General features: G+C 33.4%; 2 protein-coding genes across 4 annotated transcripts; both read right to left on the minus strand.

Moving 5' to 3' along the window:
* Nucleotides 1-580: 580 nt before the first annotated feature.
* LOC120073465 (PRLI-interacting factor) lies at nucleotides 581-10,104 on the minus strand. The gene is made up of 2 exons (XM_039026313.2): nucleotides 8,889-10,104; nucleotides 581-1,717 (listed from the first exon to the last, which is right to left on the minus strand). Exons 1-2 carry the CDS (start codon nucleotides 9,621-9,623, stop codon nucleotides 779-781), a joined length of 1,674 nt encoding a protein of 557 aa, XP_038882241.1. The 5' UTR covers nucleotides 9,624-10,104; the 3' UTR covers nucleotides 581-778.
* A 3,353-nt stretch (nucleotides 10,105-13,457) lies between these two features.
* On the minus strand, nucleotides 13,458-18,582 carry LOC120073746 (NAC domain-containing protein 82). 3 transcript variants are annotated; one of them, XM_039026570.2, is made up of 6 exons: nucleotides 18,381-18,582; nucleotides 17,318-17,847; nucleotides 16,919-17,193; nucleotides 16,175-16,579; nucleotides 14,356-14,802; nucleotides 13,458-14,237 (listed from the first exon to the last, which is right to left on the minus strand). In XM_039026570.2, exons 2-6 carry the CDS (start codon nucleotides 17,472-17,474, stop codon nucleotides 14,157-14,159), a joined length of 1,365 nt encoding a protein of 454 aa, XP_038882498.2. In that variant the 5' UTR covers nucleotides 17,475-17,847; nucleotides 18,381-18,582; the 3' UTR covers nucleotides 13,458-14,156. The 3 variants fall into 3 exon arrangements, with proteins under 3 accessions (XP_038882498.2, XP_038882499.2, XP_038882500.2); XM_039026571.2 differs by having other exon boundaries at nucleotides 18,243-18,579; XM_039026572.2 differs by having other exon boundaries at nucleotides 16,919-17,135; nucleotides 18,381-18,532.
* Between the last annotated feature and the right edge of the window lie 706 nt (nucleotides 18,583-19,288).

Genomic DNA, 19,288 nt, shown 5'->3' on the forward strand with positions numbered 1-19,288 from the left:
GGTGTTTTTGTATAAAATTTTAGGTTATTGGTGGATTAGGTTGTGGGCCAAAAAAATGTTAAATTGAGACCACAAGGTGTGAACACACGACCGCCACCTCCAAATTCCCTTCTTCCATCTTTTCATCATTATATTTATTATTATTATCATCATCATCAATATCAATATCAATTATCATCATTACTATTATTATTAAAATCAACAAAGCAAAGGGTCGGTAGGATTTCCAATCTTCTAAATTAGTAACAAGCCTTGCTTTTATAATCCATCCTGTCTTGATTTCATACATAAATCAACCTCTATATTAACTAAAAAAATAAACTCTTTTTGTTTGGAGTTTATATAATCAAGATCTTGATTCTTGCCTATCAATTTGCCAAGAAAATGTCAATTTATGAAAAGTGATGGATAAGGTTAAAGCTGATGTCATTTCAATGGAGGGATTGAAAAAATTGGAAATCTTAATCATAGTGCATAGATTTGATTCAATCACTATAGATCCAACTGTATTTATGTGTAATTAAGGAATTTGTTTGTTTAAAGTGGTGTTGTGAAAGATCTACATTAAGAGTAAGTCTGATTAACCCTTCTCTAAAGAACATATATAATTTCCACAAAGTAACAATAATACAAGTGGGAAAACCAATATCAACCTCTCAGAAATTAATTATAAACTTGTCTGTTACTCTAAAGTTGTTACAACAATCCTATTGTTAACTTTAAGGTGTACACGACTGCTTCATTGGTGTTATAACTCAAGAAGTGGGTGAAGGGGGAGCTACCTAGATTCAATGGAATACGTCTCTGAACCTCTAAGGAATGAACGACGCCACCATATTTGGAATGACTTGCTAAGATTGGGGCATTCGCTACCACGCTTCGAGAAGAACCTACACCAGTCCATAAATAGCAAATGCTGCTGTTTCATAGGTAGAGTAAGCAGTGCTTGACCCATGGCTTCCTCCAGCATTTTCATATCCAGTCCTTTTTTGCAGCGCTGTAGCCAACCGAAATCTAGTAGCATAGGACCAAACCATGCCTGGAGTAGTCCCAACCTTGTTTCCGAACGACAATTCAGTTTTCTTGTCCCTATTGCAATGAATAAGTTTGCTGAAACCCGACTGAGCTCGTACCTAACCATCGGTGAAGTGTTATCGTGCATTCTAATCAGTTCTTTCTGTTCTGCCCATATATTGACAAATTCTTCAGCCATTTGCCAATCAAGTAAAATTTCAAGCAGCCAGTTGATAGTATCCACCTCCATTGCGATTTGTTCAATTAATGGCTTTTCAGTTATATTCTTTATGCTTCTTTCGGGACAGACTGCATGGGAGGATCCCTTCAAAAGGCTGACTAATGAAGCTATACAAGTATGGAAAACTGCATAAAGGTCCTCTTTACTGAGGTCCAGATGATCTTTCTCGTAAACTGAGCTCTTGCAAAGAAGACCCTTGACTAAAGACTTCAGTTCATTTCTTGCAATGGAATTAGAACACGTAGAAATAGACAAAACGAGCTGTCGGGCTATGCCTTGCTGTGAAATTACTGAATCGAGCAAGCGTAGTCTTGCCAAGACATCTCTACTTGTTGCATCATCAAACTTGACTTTTATAAACAGATTCCTTAGTTTCTCTTCTTCCTCCTCTGTCCAAGGCACAGCCTCTAAGTACTTTAAACATGAAGCAACACACTTTGTGAACATGATACTTGCAGATACCTAAGTGATAAAAGATATTACTTGTTAGTGCTGGACTTCACTGATGGAACATCAATCATGCTTGATCTATATAATGACTACTTCAATAAGAGAATAGATAATAGCTTCTTTAATACACTTGATATATTCTACCAATGTCATAAAAACATGAGGTGTCTATATTGCAAGACTGCCATTATGTATCGATTTAGATCTCAAATATTTTAACATAAGCATTGTTAATTTCCAAATCTGAGTTTTGATTATTCAGTTTTTTTCATCATCATTATATACAATCAAAATTAAAACTACAACGATAAAAGATTGGTTGAATTTTCCAATACCGATGATATTTTCAAATCACGCATTCAAATGCAATATTGGTGGCATGCACAATTCAATTTCTGGTAACCGCAAAGGTCAGTGGTAAAAGATATTCTCTTCATCTAAGTGATCATGGAGAAAAGCAATTGGATTCAATTAAGCATGCATGGGGTCTTATGCTTAGGATACTAATTATTTCCCAATTTCAAACGTTAGGAACATCGAAAGATCAAAGGACTCGAGGGCCATGTGGAATCAAAAATAAAAATGAGGTTAAATTAAAAGTTTAGTGCATGAACTTGAGGTTTGTATCTACTTGGTCCAAAACTTTCAAAAGTGTCTAATAGGCCCCTGAACATTCAATTTTGTCTCTAGTAGATACATAAATTTTATAAAAATTGAAAGCTTAGAGACTAAATTTGTAGATAGACACAAATCTCAAGGTTCAAGAACTAAATTTGTAATTCAATCTATTTGACCTAAAAAGGAAGGTTGTCTCTGGAATATTTGAATTTTCATGACCAATGGTTTCCCCTCGATACAATTAAACATTTGTATTACAAGATATTATTTTTAAAGAAAGAAGAAGAAGTTAACAAGCAAGGGTGGGGTCAGTAAAGGGCCCTTTCCAGCAGATCGAGGCTTCTTAAACATAATTCACTTGACAACCTTGATCTTTTATTGGTTACGTTATAGTTCTAGCCTCTTATTTACTTTTAGTGTGTGGGTATCTATACTTACATTTGTTCCATATTTCTTGTACTTCGCTTTGATAAAACTTAAATGATCTATAGAGAAAGATAATAAAGTGTAGTCCCATTTAATTAGGTGGGATATTCTATTGAAGATTGGCGTGAAGGGTGTATTAAAGTATTCCACTCTCTCACAAAATGTCCATGGCATTCCCCCAAGGTTTTTTTTTTTTTTTTTTTTGGGTGGCGTAAGGCCATTGGCCATTGTGAATACATATGGGTATCATTCAACTGAGTGGGGTTCACCTATTCTGAGGATTGGAGATTATTGTATGATCCTTGACGTCTACTTGCGGCCTTTTCCTCTTAGTTGACTGTCCCTTCAGTTTTGTCAAATTCCTCCACATTCTCCTTAAATCTTCAAAACAGTAAAAGACCTCCTTAGTAACTATTTGATTTTTGGTTGTTTATTTTTGAAGATTAAGCCTATAGACACTACTTCCACTTCCAATTTCTTCTTTTTTTATCTACTTTCTACCAATGGTTTAAAAAACTAAGCGAAAATTTGGAGGGAAAAAAAAAATTTAAAACTTATTTTTGTTTTTAGAATTTGGCTAAGAATTCAACTATTGTAAATGCAAATCATTGTAAGAAATGGGAGGAAATAAGCCTAATTTTCAAAAACCAAAAACAAAATGGTTACCAGATAAGACCTAAAATTTTCTTAAGTAGTTACAGATTCTTAGTTGAAGTGTTATCTAGAAGCAGTTGACATCAGTTCAGGATACCTTTTTTCACTATGTTAGTCAAATTGTTTTCTAGAGGTTGTTTAGCCTTTTGGTCAAATGTTGGACTAAGTTCTGTTTCTTAAGACTTGCTAAGATAGATACAAGACTCTTTGGAAGGAAATTTGTTTGGCTACTTCGTAGAACACATATCCAGAGGAGGGTTTTGGGAAGAGGCCTGATTGGTCAGTTTCTTTTTTCAAGTTTGCTTTATTGTGAAGTTGGTTTTCCATCAAACAATAATTTTTTAAAAAAATAATAATAAATTTAAATGAGTGAAACCAAACTTTCTTACAAGGATGTAAATGCATATGCATTATTGCCTTTAAACTTCCATATTTGTGAGATATTAAATCATCTAATATGCATTATGGGCTTGATGCATTTATAAACGTAAAATACTAAACAAATAAAGATACAAGGACTAAAACATAAGAGCCAAGTATAAGAACTAGACTCAAAAACCTTTTTCATTTTCCTTCAGAGACACATAACAGTGATATAATCGAGAATATATCTATATTTTCCCAAGAAAAAAATTCAGCAGCATAGTTACCTTAACTAAGAAACAGAGGTTAAGAATAAGGATCCAGAATTATGGTTTAGAAAAGACAACACCATATTAGATGTCCATAACTTTGAGTTTCTTACCAACGCTCAAGAGGTGATTTAAATTATTAAATATTTATCTATGAAACAGTTTCTTTGATTGAATGAATAACAAAAGAACCCTGGGCTGCTAATTTGATTACTTAGGAAACTACTTCTCTTCCGACTAAAATAGGAGGTTTGGGTATTGGCAATCTCACTACTAAAAACCGTGCTCTTCTAGCCAAATGGGGTTGGAGATTTCTTACTTAAAAGGATGCTCTTTGGAGGCAGGTGATTGCTTCCAAATACAAATGGAACATATAGTCGGTGGTCTTCTATGAAGGGCTCTTGGTTGCTTAAAGGGTCGTGGATCCAGATTATGAAAAATACTCCTCTCCAAGGATTGGTACAAAGTCAAAACTGGTCGTGGGGTAAAACCAGGTTTTGGAAAGATAAATGACTTGTTGATTCGCCTCTCTGTGTGGAATTTCCTAGATTTTTCAGAATTGTGACTGCTAAGGACTTAATGGTCTATGATTTCTAGTCTGACTCCTCTTTGTGTTTGGGACTTAAAGTTCAGAAGAACGTTGCTGACGCTGAATTTGATGATTGGTCGATCTTATGACCAAGCTCCAAGCCTTTACACCAAATAATAAAGATAATGTAATCTTGTGGATGTTGAAAAATGATGGCGCCTTCTCAATTAAGTTCTTCTCTCCCAAGCTTATTGTGAAAGAAGTTGCCCTTTACAGACAGAGCTCTGATCCTATATGGAGAGCTAATTGTTCGAAGAAGGTCAAAGTCTTCTTATGGATCTTTTCTTTTGAAAGGTTGAATACATGTTGTAGAATCCAAAGAACTGTGTGGTATTATGCTCTCTACCCTAATTGGTGTGTTCTTTGTAAAAGAAATGAGTTCTTGATGCATCTCTCTTTTTTTGCCCCTTCTCTACAGATTGTCGGGGAAGGTTGTTTAATTTGTTCAACTTGCGGTGATGTTGGCCCAACAAAGCCTCGGATGCTCTTCAGCTTATTGAGGGCCCCTAGTTTTATGCTCAGACAAAAATCCTTTGGTCTAATGGGGTCTTTGCCCTTTTGCTTCTACTTGATCTTCTACATCTAAATTCTTTTGCAATTAGAGCTTGACACATATTTGCACCAGTTGGGCTTCCTTTTTGTAACCGGTTGGTGTGTGGAGATATCTTATCTCTCCCTCTTTTGTATCTTCCTTTGATATTGAAAGTTAGTTTCTTATCCAAAAAACAAAAAAAAACAGAAAACAAAAAACAAAAACAAAAGAACCCTCACAAAGGAAGTTACAAAAAGGTCTTCAAGCTAATCAAAAATAGAAATTACTGAAAGGGCTATCTCTTATACCAAGTGGCCACAATAATAAGCTTCTCCCAAAAATATGCAAAAGAAACACGTCTAGAAACACGTTTTAGTGTTTAATTGAAAACCATGTAAAAAATTAAAAATGATAAAGTTATTACATGGTTATGTTATTACACGTTTACGCAGTTAATACTTTCAGGCCATCAATTTAACCTCCTCGGTTTATAAGATCCTTGCCAAGGTTCTTATTGAACATTTAAAGCAGATATGTCTCCACTTATATTGGTTTCTCAAAGTGATTTTATTGAACGTAGACAAATCTTGAACCAATATACGAAGTGGTGGAGGAGCATTGAGTTCGGAACCGTGAGGTTTTGATTCTAAAGCTTGGTATTGAAATAGCTTTTGAGGTGGTTGATTGGGAGTGGGGGCGGACAACATTTGAGTTTCTATTCTTCGATTTGTAAATGATATTTTGTTATTTGTAAATATGATGATTCTTTGTAGGAGATTTTAATCAGAACATTGGAGGTTTTCAAGCAGTTTTCTAGGACCAAGATTAACTGGCAAAAGTCTTCAAGTTGTGGTAGTAATGTCTAAGACTCAAAAGAAAATCATATTGTAAAAAAAAAAGGGTTAATGTTGGGGATTCAAACTGCAAAGTTCACATTTTAATTGTAAGATCGGATATCTGCCCTTCTTATACCTTTCTCTACCTCTTGGTGTTGGCCTGTTGGAGGTCGTCAAAGAAATGCTTCATTTTGGCAGAATCGATAAGAATCTAGATTGGTGGAAGATTAACCATATGTAAATTGGTAATTTCTGATCTTCTCTTATATTTATGTCCCTTTTTCTTATTCCCTCTAATATTTGTTTAGAACGGGAAAGAAGATGAGACTTTATTTTGGGAAGGAAGCATTGGTGGGAAGATAAATCATCTTGTTAGGAGGTTAATCTCCAAATCTGAACTTGATGGAGGTTTGGGTCTCGGAGGATTAAAGAACAGAAACTTACATTTCATGGGCAAATGGAGTTGGAGGTATATCATTGAGCCTCGAGCTTTTTGGAGAAAAGTCAAAAAGTTATAGCCTACAAATGGAAGATCAAATTTCAGTATTTTCAGCTCATGGACGAGTATTCCAAAGGTTACAATATGTTGATTGGAGTATACTAAAGGTTTAAAAATCGGTGGAATCTTATGCCTCCTTCCCTTTTGGTAATAGCTCAAGAATGGAAAATCTTTAGTACCATTGGAGTACCATACTCACTTTGTTCACACTATAAATTTGTTTTCATAAATATTAGTAGACTCCACACTATTTCTAAAAGCATGATCACATGGCAAACAATGAATGGAGGTAGTACAGAAAATTTTCTATACTACCATACTACTAGAAATTGTCCCTTCAACTCTGTTTTGGCATGATACTTGAATTGGTGATGATCCTTTTGAAGAGTGGTTTTTTCCTCGATTATTCAGCATCTCTACGTTTTCAAATGGTTCAATTTCTGTTTTTTGGGATTCCTGATGCCTTGCTTGGAGTATTATATATAGAAGACTTTTAAAAGATAAGGAAATTGATTCTTTAAAAGAAACGACGAGGAAATTGATCAATTGTTGGAAAATTTATTGTGGCCAAAGTTAAGGATCAAAATATCCATTGACACGTTGATATAGCTGTAAATCAAAGGGCTCAACGATATAAAGGATTAATTGAAAATTTTGATATATTTTATAAATACTCATTTAAAATAAACAAATAAATAAATCATCTACCAACCTCAATATGAAGATATGCACTAAGAACAAGATATATAACCTAGTTTGGAAGTAATAACAACTTCATTGTAAATTTAAATAATATTCTTTATACTCACAAAATTATCTATCAATATATCATTCTGGTACCAATATCAACATTGATATTGGTTTCTTAAGATTCAAGGAAATGGAATTCAAAGACTTTGGGGTGCTTTTTCAGTTAACTCTCTTCCTTGTAAGTAGGATTTATCTTCTCCATTGTCAAAGGACTGGTTCTCGACCTTGTGGAAATTCAACAGTCAAAAAAGAATTAACATTCTTGATAGGATTTTGCGAAACAGTTCTCTAAATACAGTTGAAGTTCATAAAAGGAAGCTTCCTCCATCAAGTCTTACGTCTTCTATTTGCTGTTTTTGTCATGAAGCAGGGGAATTTCTTAATCTTCTATTCTTTGTATGCTTGTTCTTGTTGGTTTCTTGGTTTAAATTGTTTGCCATTTTCACTTTGCAGTGGGGTCTCTTTAGATGCCAATACTAACGCCCATCAGATTTTATCAGGCCTGTCCTTACCTTTACGATCTCAATTACTTTGGAACTCCAAAATTGTGATTGGAAAGAAATTAGAAGATTTTTAAGACAAAAATTGTTCGTAGTTAGATTGCTTTGAGTTGGCTCATCCCAAACTTCAAAGCTTATCTTTGGTGCTCTCTTTCCAACTCGTTCATAGGTTATTCTCTGCAAGACATTTGTTTAAATTGGAATACATTCATTTCTCCTTTGTAACTTTGTTTTCTTTTTTTTTTTGTTTTATCCTTTTTCACTACTTTGAAGCTCGTATCTGTTGAGCATTAGTCTCTTTTCAAACATGTAATTAAAACATGGTTCAACCAAGGATTTTCTCGAGCAGATATTACATTTTCAAGGGAAAAAACAGTTTTCCACAAGAAACCTCATGCCATGCCAATAAGTTTCAAGTGTCTTAAATACCTATATTATAGAATATGAAAGTTAAACAACTACATGGCTTAACAAGGTCATCACAGATTCAGTCAGCGGGTAACTTGCATGTACAACTAATATGAATGGTTAGCTAAATTGTTTCTTCATGAAAGAGTTTATTCCATGAATAACTCTAGGAGCATTCTTATAACAGTTTGAAGAAGCAGATATCTGAAGAAAAATTGCCACTGAACAGCTCAATTCGATTTATTCTGAAGAAAAAGGACATTAGAATAGAACATTGAACAGCTCAATTCGGTTATTTCCATCCCAATGTAATTTCAACAGAAAACCACATAGTCCAACCCTAAAACATTTTTTGGTCAAAATAGGTTAGGGAGGGGGGTTTTTTTTAAAATAAATATCCTTAGTAGGTGGATTCGATAGAATTTGACCACGGTATCACTGTTGAGCCCAAGGATCTTAACAGTGTCCCGACTTTTGGGGTTAAACATAAACAGCTTATAAGAAAAATAAATACATATAAGACTTGCTTGAGAATTACTTCCTAAATTCTTTCTGAAGAATAGTTCTTAAGATGACTTCAGCCTATGAGAACACTGTTGACCCCCAAAATCCCAAACCAGACAGGCTTACTCTTAACGCAGCACACAAACACAGCAACAAATTTGCAATCAAATTATAAAACAAAAAGAAAAAGCAGATCAATCTTCTTTCTCTACTATATTCCCTAATAAGCACTAACCTCAAGTATGTCGATGGCCCGATAGACACCGATCTTCGAGAGTCGTTTTGAAATATCATCCTCAAACATAAGCTCAATGGTCTCCCTAAACATCCCCAAGTTCTCCACCTCAGGAACTTCAATTCTACACAATTTTGAACGCGAAGGACTGCCATTTGATGCTAAATCCTTCTTATGTTTCACAATCAACTCAGAAAAAACCTCTGAATTAGCACATAATACCTCTGAATTCAACTCCAAAACCATGCACCCACCATTCTTTGCCCTCAAATTCAATCTCACATCGAACACATCTTTCTTATCACACCCAACAACTGAACCAGAGCGCGACAAGCTTGCTGGAGGATCCCGATACTTTTCCTTCGGAGCCCGAAAGCTCTCAACTCGCGGTTGAACGATGGAATCAACAACAGCAGAGTTCTCGGTCCCCATTTCTTGCGCCAGACTTTCAACATTCTGATCAGAATCGATCGGCGAAACTCTGCCGGGAGACAAGATCCTTCTTGGATCAATCCGACCGACTAAACCCAGCCCAGATTTGGAACTCTGAGGAGAATTAGGAACAGAGACACTAGGTTTAGCCACATTCTCGGACTTAGTACGAGGGGTTCTAGACCGAGAAACCAGAAAGTTATCCGGACTGGAAGGCGGCACTGCAAATGAACAACACCAAGATCTCCGACGAGACCGAGGCTCCCAAACGGAAGTGGGTTTTTTCCGGGAAGAATCCTCCATGGAAGAAATGGGATCGGCGGCGAAAACCCAGATGGGAATTGCGGAGAAAATGAGAAGAATAAAGAGAGAGAGAGGAGAATAACAAAAGGGTGTGTTGGGAGGAGTGAGTAGTGAAAGAAGGATGGGAAAAAGAAGAAGAAAACTGGGTTGGCGTTGGATTGAAATCGAAACCCTTTTTCTTTTGTTTTTGCCCTTTTTGTTGTTGAGGTTATGCTTATGAAAGCTATGGGGAATCGGGAAATTTGGAGCTTAGTTCGGTATGTTAGTTTAATAATGGCGGATTACAGAAGAGGTGAACACGATTTTGTTTATAAGAAGAGAGAAAAGAGAAAAGAAAATGGATTTTGAATATTGATAGGTCTCCATCTTTCTCGGATTCCCAAGAAAAATGTTTTTCTTTTATTTATTTGTTTTTGTTAAGGAGCAATGATTAAAAAAAGAGAAAAGAAAAAAGCTAAAACTCTCACGGGTACGCAATGTCTCATCGTCTCTGAATCTGTATGATTTCAATTATTTAAGCCGCACTTCATTCCTTCTAAATAATTTTATTTCTTTGGATATTCATATCCACCTCAAATTTGACCCATCAATACACATTTTCATTATATTCTATAAGAGTATTCAAAAAAATCCGATAATCCGAAAAAATCGATCAACCCAACTTAATCCATACGGTTTGGATTGGGTTATCGGTTGAGTTGGATTCAAATAAATGAAAATTTTATGGGTTGTATTAATTCTTGGATTCACCTATCAAACCAATCTGAATTCTAAAATATATTATTTTATTACTTATAATATAATTATTTATATATATTTATTAATTTTAATTTTATTTAATTCCAATATTTTTTTAAATAATTTACTCTTCAACAACTCTTAAAAATAGTTTTTGTATACTTTAGAAGGAAAATTTTCACTATATAATTAAAATTAAGCTGTTAATCTTAATTCAATATATGAAGACAATTAAATTAGATTTTTACATGTTTACATTTTACTTTTTTTATAACAAAATTTTAAATAAATGATCCGATTAACCCGAACCAATGAAAAAATTTATAACCCGAACAATTGGATTGAACCTAAAAAGTTTTTTAACTCAAACCAACCCAACCCATAAATACCCCTAACATTCTAAACAAAATTTAAAAATAAATTATAAATTACAAATTACAAATTACAAAAATCACTTCTAAAATATGGTGACCCTCAAATTTTTAATTATAAAAATTAGATCCATAAACTTCTACAAGTGTAAAAATGGACCCAAATCTTCAAACTTATACAGAGGTTATAATTAATATAATTATATAATTCTGAAGGTTTAATTTGATCCAATTTTAGTACTTATAAAAGTTTAAAGGTTAAATTTTTAAAATTTAAAGTTTAAAGGTATAGTTGTAACTAAAAATATAATTTGCAAATTAAACCATATTTTGAAATATAAATTAATTAACTACATGGAAATGAGATGAAGATTATAAGATGTGAAACTTGAAATGTTCACAAAGGAATTTGGAATTTAGTGTCTTTTTTAAAAAATGGGAATCTAGATTTCTAAAGGCTATTTACTAGAGAAAGGCATCAGTATTAACCATATTCCTTTCTAATATTATTCTCAAGTTTCAACTTTCAGGTGCTTTATAATATTATTGAAAATTTAGGGCATGTTTTATTATTTTCTAACAATTTTGAGAAATATAATATATTACAATACTTTACCAAGGAAAAGCTTTAATAAGAATGTTGTATTTTCGAACAACGACTTCTCAAAAATATTTCACAAGTAAAATAACTTTTTCACGAAGAGGACTAACCACCGACATTTTAGCCTTCTTACCACTTATTATTTATTTATTTATTATTATTTTAAGAAAAAGAAAATACTTAGGAGGTGTTTGACGTGTAAAGTTAAGTTGATAATTATTGTATGATGAGAGTAATTGGGAGAGTTGATGCGAATAATGAGGTAAAAAGTGTGAACTAACACGAATAACGAGATAATATAAATCAAAACGGTGCCAACTCAATCCAAGTTAGAGGCCAAATGCCCCCTTTAACTATTTAACTATTTCAACTTTACTTCTTTAGAGAAATTCATTAGAAGTCTGCAATCAATTTTATAACTATTTATAGTGAAGATTCGAAATATTTATATCAAGATTTCGATTTCATGGAAATATTGATATCGGTCGAAATTTCGGTAAAATAAGTTAATAAAACTTTATCTGTAGCTTAACTAGACCATAATTAACCATTTTTAATCACAATTTCTATAACATAGATATCTATCGTAATGTATGTGTATTTATACGAGAGTAGAAAATTAAGAAAGAATTGGAAAATTAATTACAAAATAATATAAAATTTAGAAATATTTTGAAGTGAAATAGTGTGAAAATTATGAAAGTTTTGGATGGTAAAAGAAAAAAAGAACTCACATCAATTCAATTTGAGGTTAAATGATGTGAAATTTTAATGAAAAAAATTTGAATGAGGTTAAAAATAAGTTATTTTTTTTCTTTTTTGTGGGTTTTTCAAATTTGATTTCTTTAAAAATGAAATTTTTGGGTCTAAAAATGAAACTAAAAATTGAGAAAAGATGAAAATTAGAAAAAGTAACTCATAAAAAGGCTTAATCCTTTGTTAAAAATAAAATTGATGTGTGAAACTATAAAATTGTGTATAATTAGGACCACAATTGAAAAACTTCAACTAGACTAACGAAGTTAATTAAAAAAATCAAAATTTCCTCGAAATGTCGAAATTTCTCTAAATTTACTTCAAATCTCAAAATTTCATCAAAATGAGAGAAATTAGAATATTCTTGAAATTAATCTCGTCATCAAAATTGGGAGGAAAACAATATTCCTCCATCAAAATTTTGAGCCTTCACAATCTCATTTTGATCGAAATTTTAAACTATGTTTGTAATACACATTCGTGATTGGATCTCTATAGAAAAATTTTATATATACATATATATATATATATATGAATGTCAATATACTTACAACTTAACTAGCATAAGAATATACTTACAACCAAAAGATTTGAATTTCCACCTTAGGATTAAACAAATATATATATATATATCTAAAATTATTTGTAAAGTATTAAATCGTGAAACAAAAATTTTAGAAATATTTGTAGAATTCTACGTGGATCTTACAAAATTATAAAAATTATTGAAGGTCAGAAAATCTTTACGTGGATCTTACAACTTTTTTTAAATAATTTAAAAAATCACAAATTTTCCCTTTCAAACAAACTCGGAAGTGAACCACTAATAAAATAAAATTAGTATCTCCCTTTTGAAATTTTGTAAAATCCAAATTTAAGCCCAACATAAAGGAACTTATCATGACTAAAACTATTTGACATATTCGATAATAATTAACATAACTTTTCAGGTTAACAACAAGAGATTCGATTTTCCATTCCTTAGTATAAATTATACTTAAAGAGATATATTTAGCATCTAATATTAGTATATTAAAGACACTTAATTTGTCAGCCAAAATTTTTCAAGTTAATTTTTCACCCTTCCCTTCGAAAAATATATTCTTTTTAAAAAAATTAAACTGAATTTTTAAAGATATCATAAACAACAAATATTTAAAGACCCAGTTGCTAGCTATTTTATTTATTTATTTTGCGACTGTAAAACAAACAACTTTCACCTATAGGTTGTTTCTTTTCTTTTCTACCTAACTTTTAAAATCATTTTAAAACCCCAGCCAAAATTTGACAAATCATTTGATGATGATGATGTATCATTATTATAAAAAAAAAATTAAGCATATTACAAAAATAGAAATCTAAAAACAAAATAATCATAGAACAGAGCCCAATTAATTATGGACTAAAATGTGAAACTCCTTATGTGTTAGACACACAAGATTCTACCCAAAGAGTCCAAAGAACATGCAATGGTAAACCCATCAGGAACACCTGACAGAAGAACAATATAAAAAAAACAAAACAAAAAGAATCCAATTCAAGACAAAAAATCAAAATAATAACAATTATACTATAAAAACTCCCAGATGAAGCTTGTATTCAAAACACTTTACCAACCATCCCTTCAAAGCAAGTTTCTCAGGAGGGAGAACAAAACACAAACCCCTGCAGAACAGTCTGATCATGCTTTCCTGAAAAGAGACTGCCACCACAATCACTATTATTTTCAGTCCATTCATTTGATAGAATATCCAGCATTCATGTGAGAGATCCTAACCTAATCATCTCTCAACACAATTTACTCTCAAACTGCCACAAAGACCCCCCTGCAAGAAAATCTTCGCTGTGGATAATCTTAATTTACTACACAACAATTAAGACTTAAATAGTAACGGCGTCGCCTACAAGGTTCTTAGTTATAGTTATCCAGAAACCTGCATCGTGATACAGTACAGTAGGAGGTTGGATTTACACATTCATTCATTCTCAGATCAGATTGTCATTGCATCGGTGCAAATGGCTTTGAATTGATAAAACCAAACCTCCTCAAAGGCTTTATGGAATACCTTAACAGAGATTCGTATCATGATGCCAGGGAATTTCATTGCCGCCATTGCATCCCACATTTGAATTGGGATGAAAAATTTCCTGAAACATTCACGTATTCAAATTAAGTGGTGGTTAGCAGATGTTGATAAAAAATAATTACTAATTGAAGAGTGAAATGTGTTATATATAAGTTTAATAAGTATCACTGATTCCGTACCTGCAGCCAGGCAGACTGGATGGAAGCAGACATGTGCGCATCAGGGTATCCAAGATCAGTGGGATGACATATTTGATCGTTGGAATGGTGCAGAGAAGGATATTGACATGAAAGAATATTCTGGTTGGCAGCTCCAAAAGAACTGAATGGGAAACACGGCTGTTCGATAATGCTAGAACCATTGTATGCGGCATTAGACATTTGCATGTCCCGATAAGTAGAACTCAATGGAGAGTCAAGGTCATTCAGCTCCAAGTATGGCCTTTGGTCCGAACTAAACATTCCTTCGTTGCGGAATGGAAACGTTGGTTCTGAACTACATGTCACTCCATGGCCAGTAACACAAGCATTCCCATCTCCATTCAATGGAGACCAACCGCCTAGATCTTCTAAATCTTTAAAAATTGTATCAGTTTGATCTGTATATTTTGAAGCAGCAACAGAAGCCTGTAAGCCACAACATTTGTTCAATAGTTAGGAGATATCCCTCAAGAGTAACCCTCATCAATAACAGATTGAAATCCAAGAAACACCAGGAATGCAAAAGATCATGACAAATTTCCAAAACAGACTTTTTTTAAAAAAATTTGAAAATAACAACTTTCATTAAGAAAAAAATGAAAGAATAGGACATACAAAAAACAAGTCCAGAAACGAAGAGAGCTCCCTTTACAAAAGGGGACTCCAACTGTGCTCGAAAACAGATTGTTATCTCAATGCCTTGGTCTTCTCAACTTTCATTGAGATAAAATGAATGAATACACAAGGTCAAACGAAAAGACCCCAACAAAAAGAGAAAAGGTCCTATCATCAAGTTATCACAAAATATACATCCGAGTAGATAAGCTGCAAAAACGACAACTCCATCTAAGATATAAATTACCAAAATATGAACATATATGAACTAAACATTCCTTGACCAAAACAAATTTACCAATTCTTGTCCATTCACTAGGAGCCAAGGGTCCGTGCACTCATGTGTTCCATTTTAACTTCCAAACGACTAGATTAGGAAACAATTGTTTGGCATTGGAGAACGACAAGGATTCAGGAAAAGTAAGATGACAAGGATTAATTGTAAAGTTGAACAAAGCTCTCTATGTCCTTCCATCATAAACTATCCCCAAAAACACTTTGTTTTCAATAACTAAACATTACTGGTTTGTTCAATTATAGATTTAGAAACCGCTAACCAATTAAATACCTCAACCCACCGTGGTTTAAGGTTTACTACTTTAGAGAAGCAATCTATTTTGAGGTAACTTTAAAATCGTTGAGTTGAACTACAGCTCTTGACCTTCATCTCTTTTGTCATTCCGGCATGAACAATACTTATATTTTTAATGATTAATAAACACAGAAAAAGTGAGGGAGAAGGGGCAAGCAAATTGTTGTCATAAAAGAAGAGACAAAAATATACCAGTATGTCATTCAAACAAACTCTGCAAATCTTTCAAATTCAGATGCAGAGAGCATAATCATGCACTGAAGACAAGATAGTCATGCAGGGTGTATGAGCAATAGTAACCCAGTAGGACTACTAGAAATTGAAACTATAAGTACAATAAAGGAAGGTAGAATTAGTGTAGAGACAGTATTGTGTTTATTTAATTTCCAAGAATCTGAATGCAAATTATATAACACTGCTGAAATGCATGTCTTCTATTGTTTAGAAGATGTCAACTTTCTAAACTTAGTAGGACAATCGTTCAAAAAGATAAGGAAATTCACGACACTAAGAAGAAAATTTTAAGAATTCATTCAACTTCAACATGGTCTAATTAACAAAGCATTGAAAAGATAAAGCAGCTAACTGCACCTGAAATCCATATGCATCCAAGTTTCCATTTTCAGGAAAAAAATCTTCAATAGTAAATAAGTCATCAAGACTATCGCAATTCCCAGGTATCTCCAATGGAGCAATATTTCCAGATGCAATCTGAGGCATCTCCTTCGATGTAGATGCCATATTTTCAGAGATACATGATGCTGATGAACAACCAAAAACGTTACTCGGTGTCAAAGAGGTGTCTGGAGCAAATGAATTCAGTGGCTCTTTACTAGGTAGCACCGATAGGCCAGAGGAAAGATCAACTTCTAAAGAATCAACCTCCTCCAGACTATCCTCCTCCCAGTCTTCCTCTTTAAATGGTGCTCCATACTGGGCACCATTCCTTGGGCCCGGACCATCCTTCTGGAATATTACACAGAGAACATATGCATCCTGCCATAGGAAACATGATCATATTGGTATTACAGATCACTTTCATTAATCAGCTTTAGAAAAGAGTCATTCTATAGTTGTCGGTAGTGGCAGTTTAATTGTGGGAGAGGAAAAGGTGGATTGGAAGCATAAGAGTACAGAGTGAGAGATTAATTATCCAGTTTTTATGTACCACTTTTACAAATGTTTGATATATTCAGTGCAACAATTGCAGTTATAAGAAGTAACCTAGTATTACATATGTACTGCATTCAAAGTTTAAACCACAACATCAACTCTGAAAGACTAAAACTATCATATGAAGTAAATTTCAAGGTCATATCATAGCCTAGTGATTACCTGAGCAACATCTAAAGACAAATTATTTTCTTCAATCCTGTACTCGTGCATGACCCAATCAGTTTGATCCCCTTTTGGTGCTTTACCTCTAAAAAATGTCAAAGTCTTAATCTGCCCAACCTCTTTATTGTTGTAGTGAACAGGCCTATCCTTTCCAGTACTTTTCCAATACCCAAATTGTGTGGCACGATTCATTCGAGCACCACTTGCATACTTCCTTTCTCTCGGACAAAAGAAGTAATATTTCAGATCTCCATTTTTCAAACACGATTTATCTAAGAAATAAACAAATGTTCCAATTTCCATAAGAAGCATATAGTGGGAGATTATTTGCAACCATCAAATATGATGGTTAAATCAAATGAAGATAAGCCTGAATATATAAAAATGAGCAAGTACCTGGAAGGTCCCAGGGCGCATATTTGTATATGTCCAACTCAGAAATGACTCCCGTAGGAAGCTTTTTCCGCATCACTTTCTTCTTTAGATAGAACATTACCAACTCAACGTGAGTTGGATGAAACCGAAACCCGGGAGGTAGTGATCTTTTCTTCATGGTAAATCTAGAGACTTCAGTGCTGTGTGTATATGGTGAAACCCGTATACCCAACTTCCAACGAGCAGGACGGGAAAAAATCGTAATTTTCTCTTATCTCAATCAGTTTGAAACGAAGAGCTCTCAAAAAAATGTTTTAAAAAGAAGAAATATACCCAAGTGTCGAATCCAATTCTCAAATAGAATAGCATAATCCCCTCCAAGAAAAAAGAAAGGGGGAAAAGAGAGAGAAGAAAAACAATCGTCAAGTCCAGTGACGGAACAAGATCTTCCACGAGCACCAGAATCTCCCCCGGTTCATGAAACAAAAATCAAACGGTCTAGATGAATTCTTCCTCTGGAGTTCAAAAGACATTGGTATGCTAGGAAAACCCTGTTTTGAAGAGCATTAGACGCAGTGATGATATATTAGATAACATCCCCTTGAAAAAACACATTTGTTCATCAAACAAAACAAGCATCGTTGAGCCAAATAGTCAGTAAAATTCAAACGAGTGGTATTCATCCAAAACGATTTACAAATCACTACACAACCTTTCCCACAACAGATGAGTGTCACGAGGCATAACAAAACCAACACATCTTTCGAAAACAAAGCAATCAAAGGAACCCAGAAACAGAGTTATAAAACAAAAACATCAAAGCAACAGCTGCATAATAAATAAATAAATAAATAATCCAAACAATCCAAAACGATCAAAAGGGTATTAAGTAAATGCACAGAGTAATCCAGAGAAACCCTCGTTTCTGAACAAAGTAGAAAGTTACCAACGAGGTCAACTCAAGAACAGAAACAACGAAAACTCAGAAAGCCCCATAGACGATGATAAACAGCAATCATCACCGCGATGGAAAAGGAGGGGGAAAAAGATCAGCAGATTTTGAGAGAGACCGCAGAAACCGTACCGGAATTGTGAGGAAGAAAGCGGGGGAGAAACGGAGATGGCGAAGGAACGCCGCCGTGAACGGATGAGGGAGAGAGAGATGGAGGAGAAGAGAGAAGGGGCAGAGTAGCGTATGGACTTCGGAAAACGGAGGTTGAAGAAAAGAGAGATTATATAGAAAGACTTGAAGCAGGCTGGTGGTGCCTTGCTGTGAAAGGAGGGTCAGGGGTATACATGGAATTCGATAAATATATATCATTATCTCTCTTCTTTTTTTCATCATGCGAGTCAAACTCGTAGAAACGAAAAATTGATGAATGAAAATGTCGATATCTTAAGTTTAAGAAAATGTTAGATGGAAATATTGATATTTTATAAAATTATTAAAACAAAAAAATTCAGAAAAAATGTTTAAATAAATAAATACACATTTTATGGTGGGATGTTTTCAAATATAGAAAAATAAATTAAAATATTTATAAATAATAGTAAAATATCATCGTCTATCCCATAGACTACTATATGTAACATAGATAGACACATATAATAATCTATCACGGTCTATTACAGATAAATTGTGATATTTTGTTATTAATTGTAAATATTTTTAACAATTTTATCATTTAAAATAATTTTTCTTTTATGATTTTAAAGAAGTTAACATGCTTATAGTGACATTTTGTTGTTAAATTTTTATGTTTCGTGAATTTTTATGTGATTTAATAGAAATATTGATTCACTCCCATGTATTTCGAACCACGAACATTTAATATGTAATACACGCAGCTCTCTTAATTTTTTTAGACAAATATACACCATGATAAATTTAAAGTTTTTATGGGCAAAATTCGAGTTTTCCCCAATATTTCTTTACTCTATTTGAAAAACAAATATATGGTCTTTTACTTCTGAAGAGGGTGAATATATTTT

This window comes from Benincasa hispida, chromosome 3 (assembly GCF_027475165.1).
Source record: "Benincasa hispida cultivar pf3 chromosome 3, pf3_genome.v1.1, whole genome shotgun sequence".
In the NCBI taxonomy this organism is placed as follows: domain Eukaryota; kingdom Viridiplantae; phylum Streptophyta; class Magnoliopsida; order Cucurbitales; family Cucurbitaceae; genus Benincasa; species Benincasa hispida.

Bases quoted from the DNA above. Each gene is read 5' to 3' on its own strand.
- LOC120073465 (XM_039026313.2), bottom strand. From the start codon at position 9,623: ATGGAGGATTCTTCCCGGAAAAAACCCACTTCCGTTTGGGAGCCTCGG. The intron at 1,718-8,888 runs GTTAGTGCTTAT...TTTATCACTTAG, and splicing joins GGGCCATCGACATACTTGAG to GTATCTGCAAGTATCATGTT.
- LOC120073746 (XM_039026570.2), bottom strand. From the start codon at position 17,474: ATGAAGAAAAGATCACTACCTCCCGGGTTTCGGTTTCATCCAACTCAC. The intron at 14,803-16,174 runs GTGCAGTTAGCT...TGTGGCTTACAG, and splicing joins TGGATGCATATGGATTTCAG to GCTTCTGTTGCTGCTTCAAA. The intron at 14,238-14,355 runs GTACGGAATCAG...TGAATGTTTCAG, and splicing joins TCCAGTCTGCCTGGCTGCAG to GAAATTTTTCATCCCAATTC.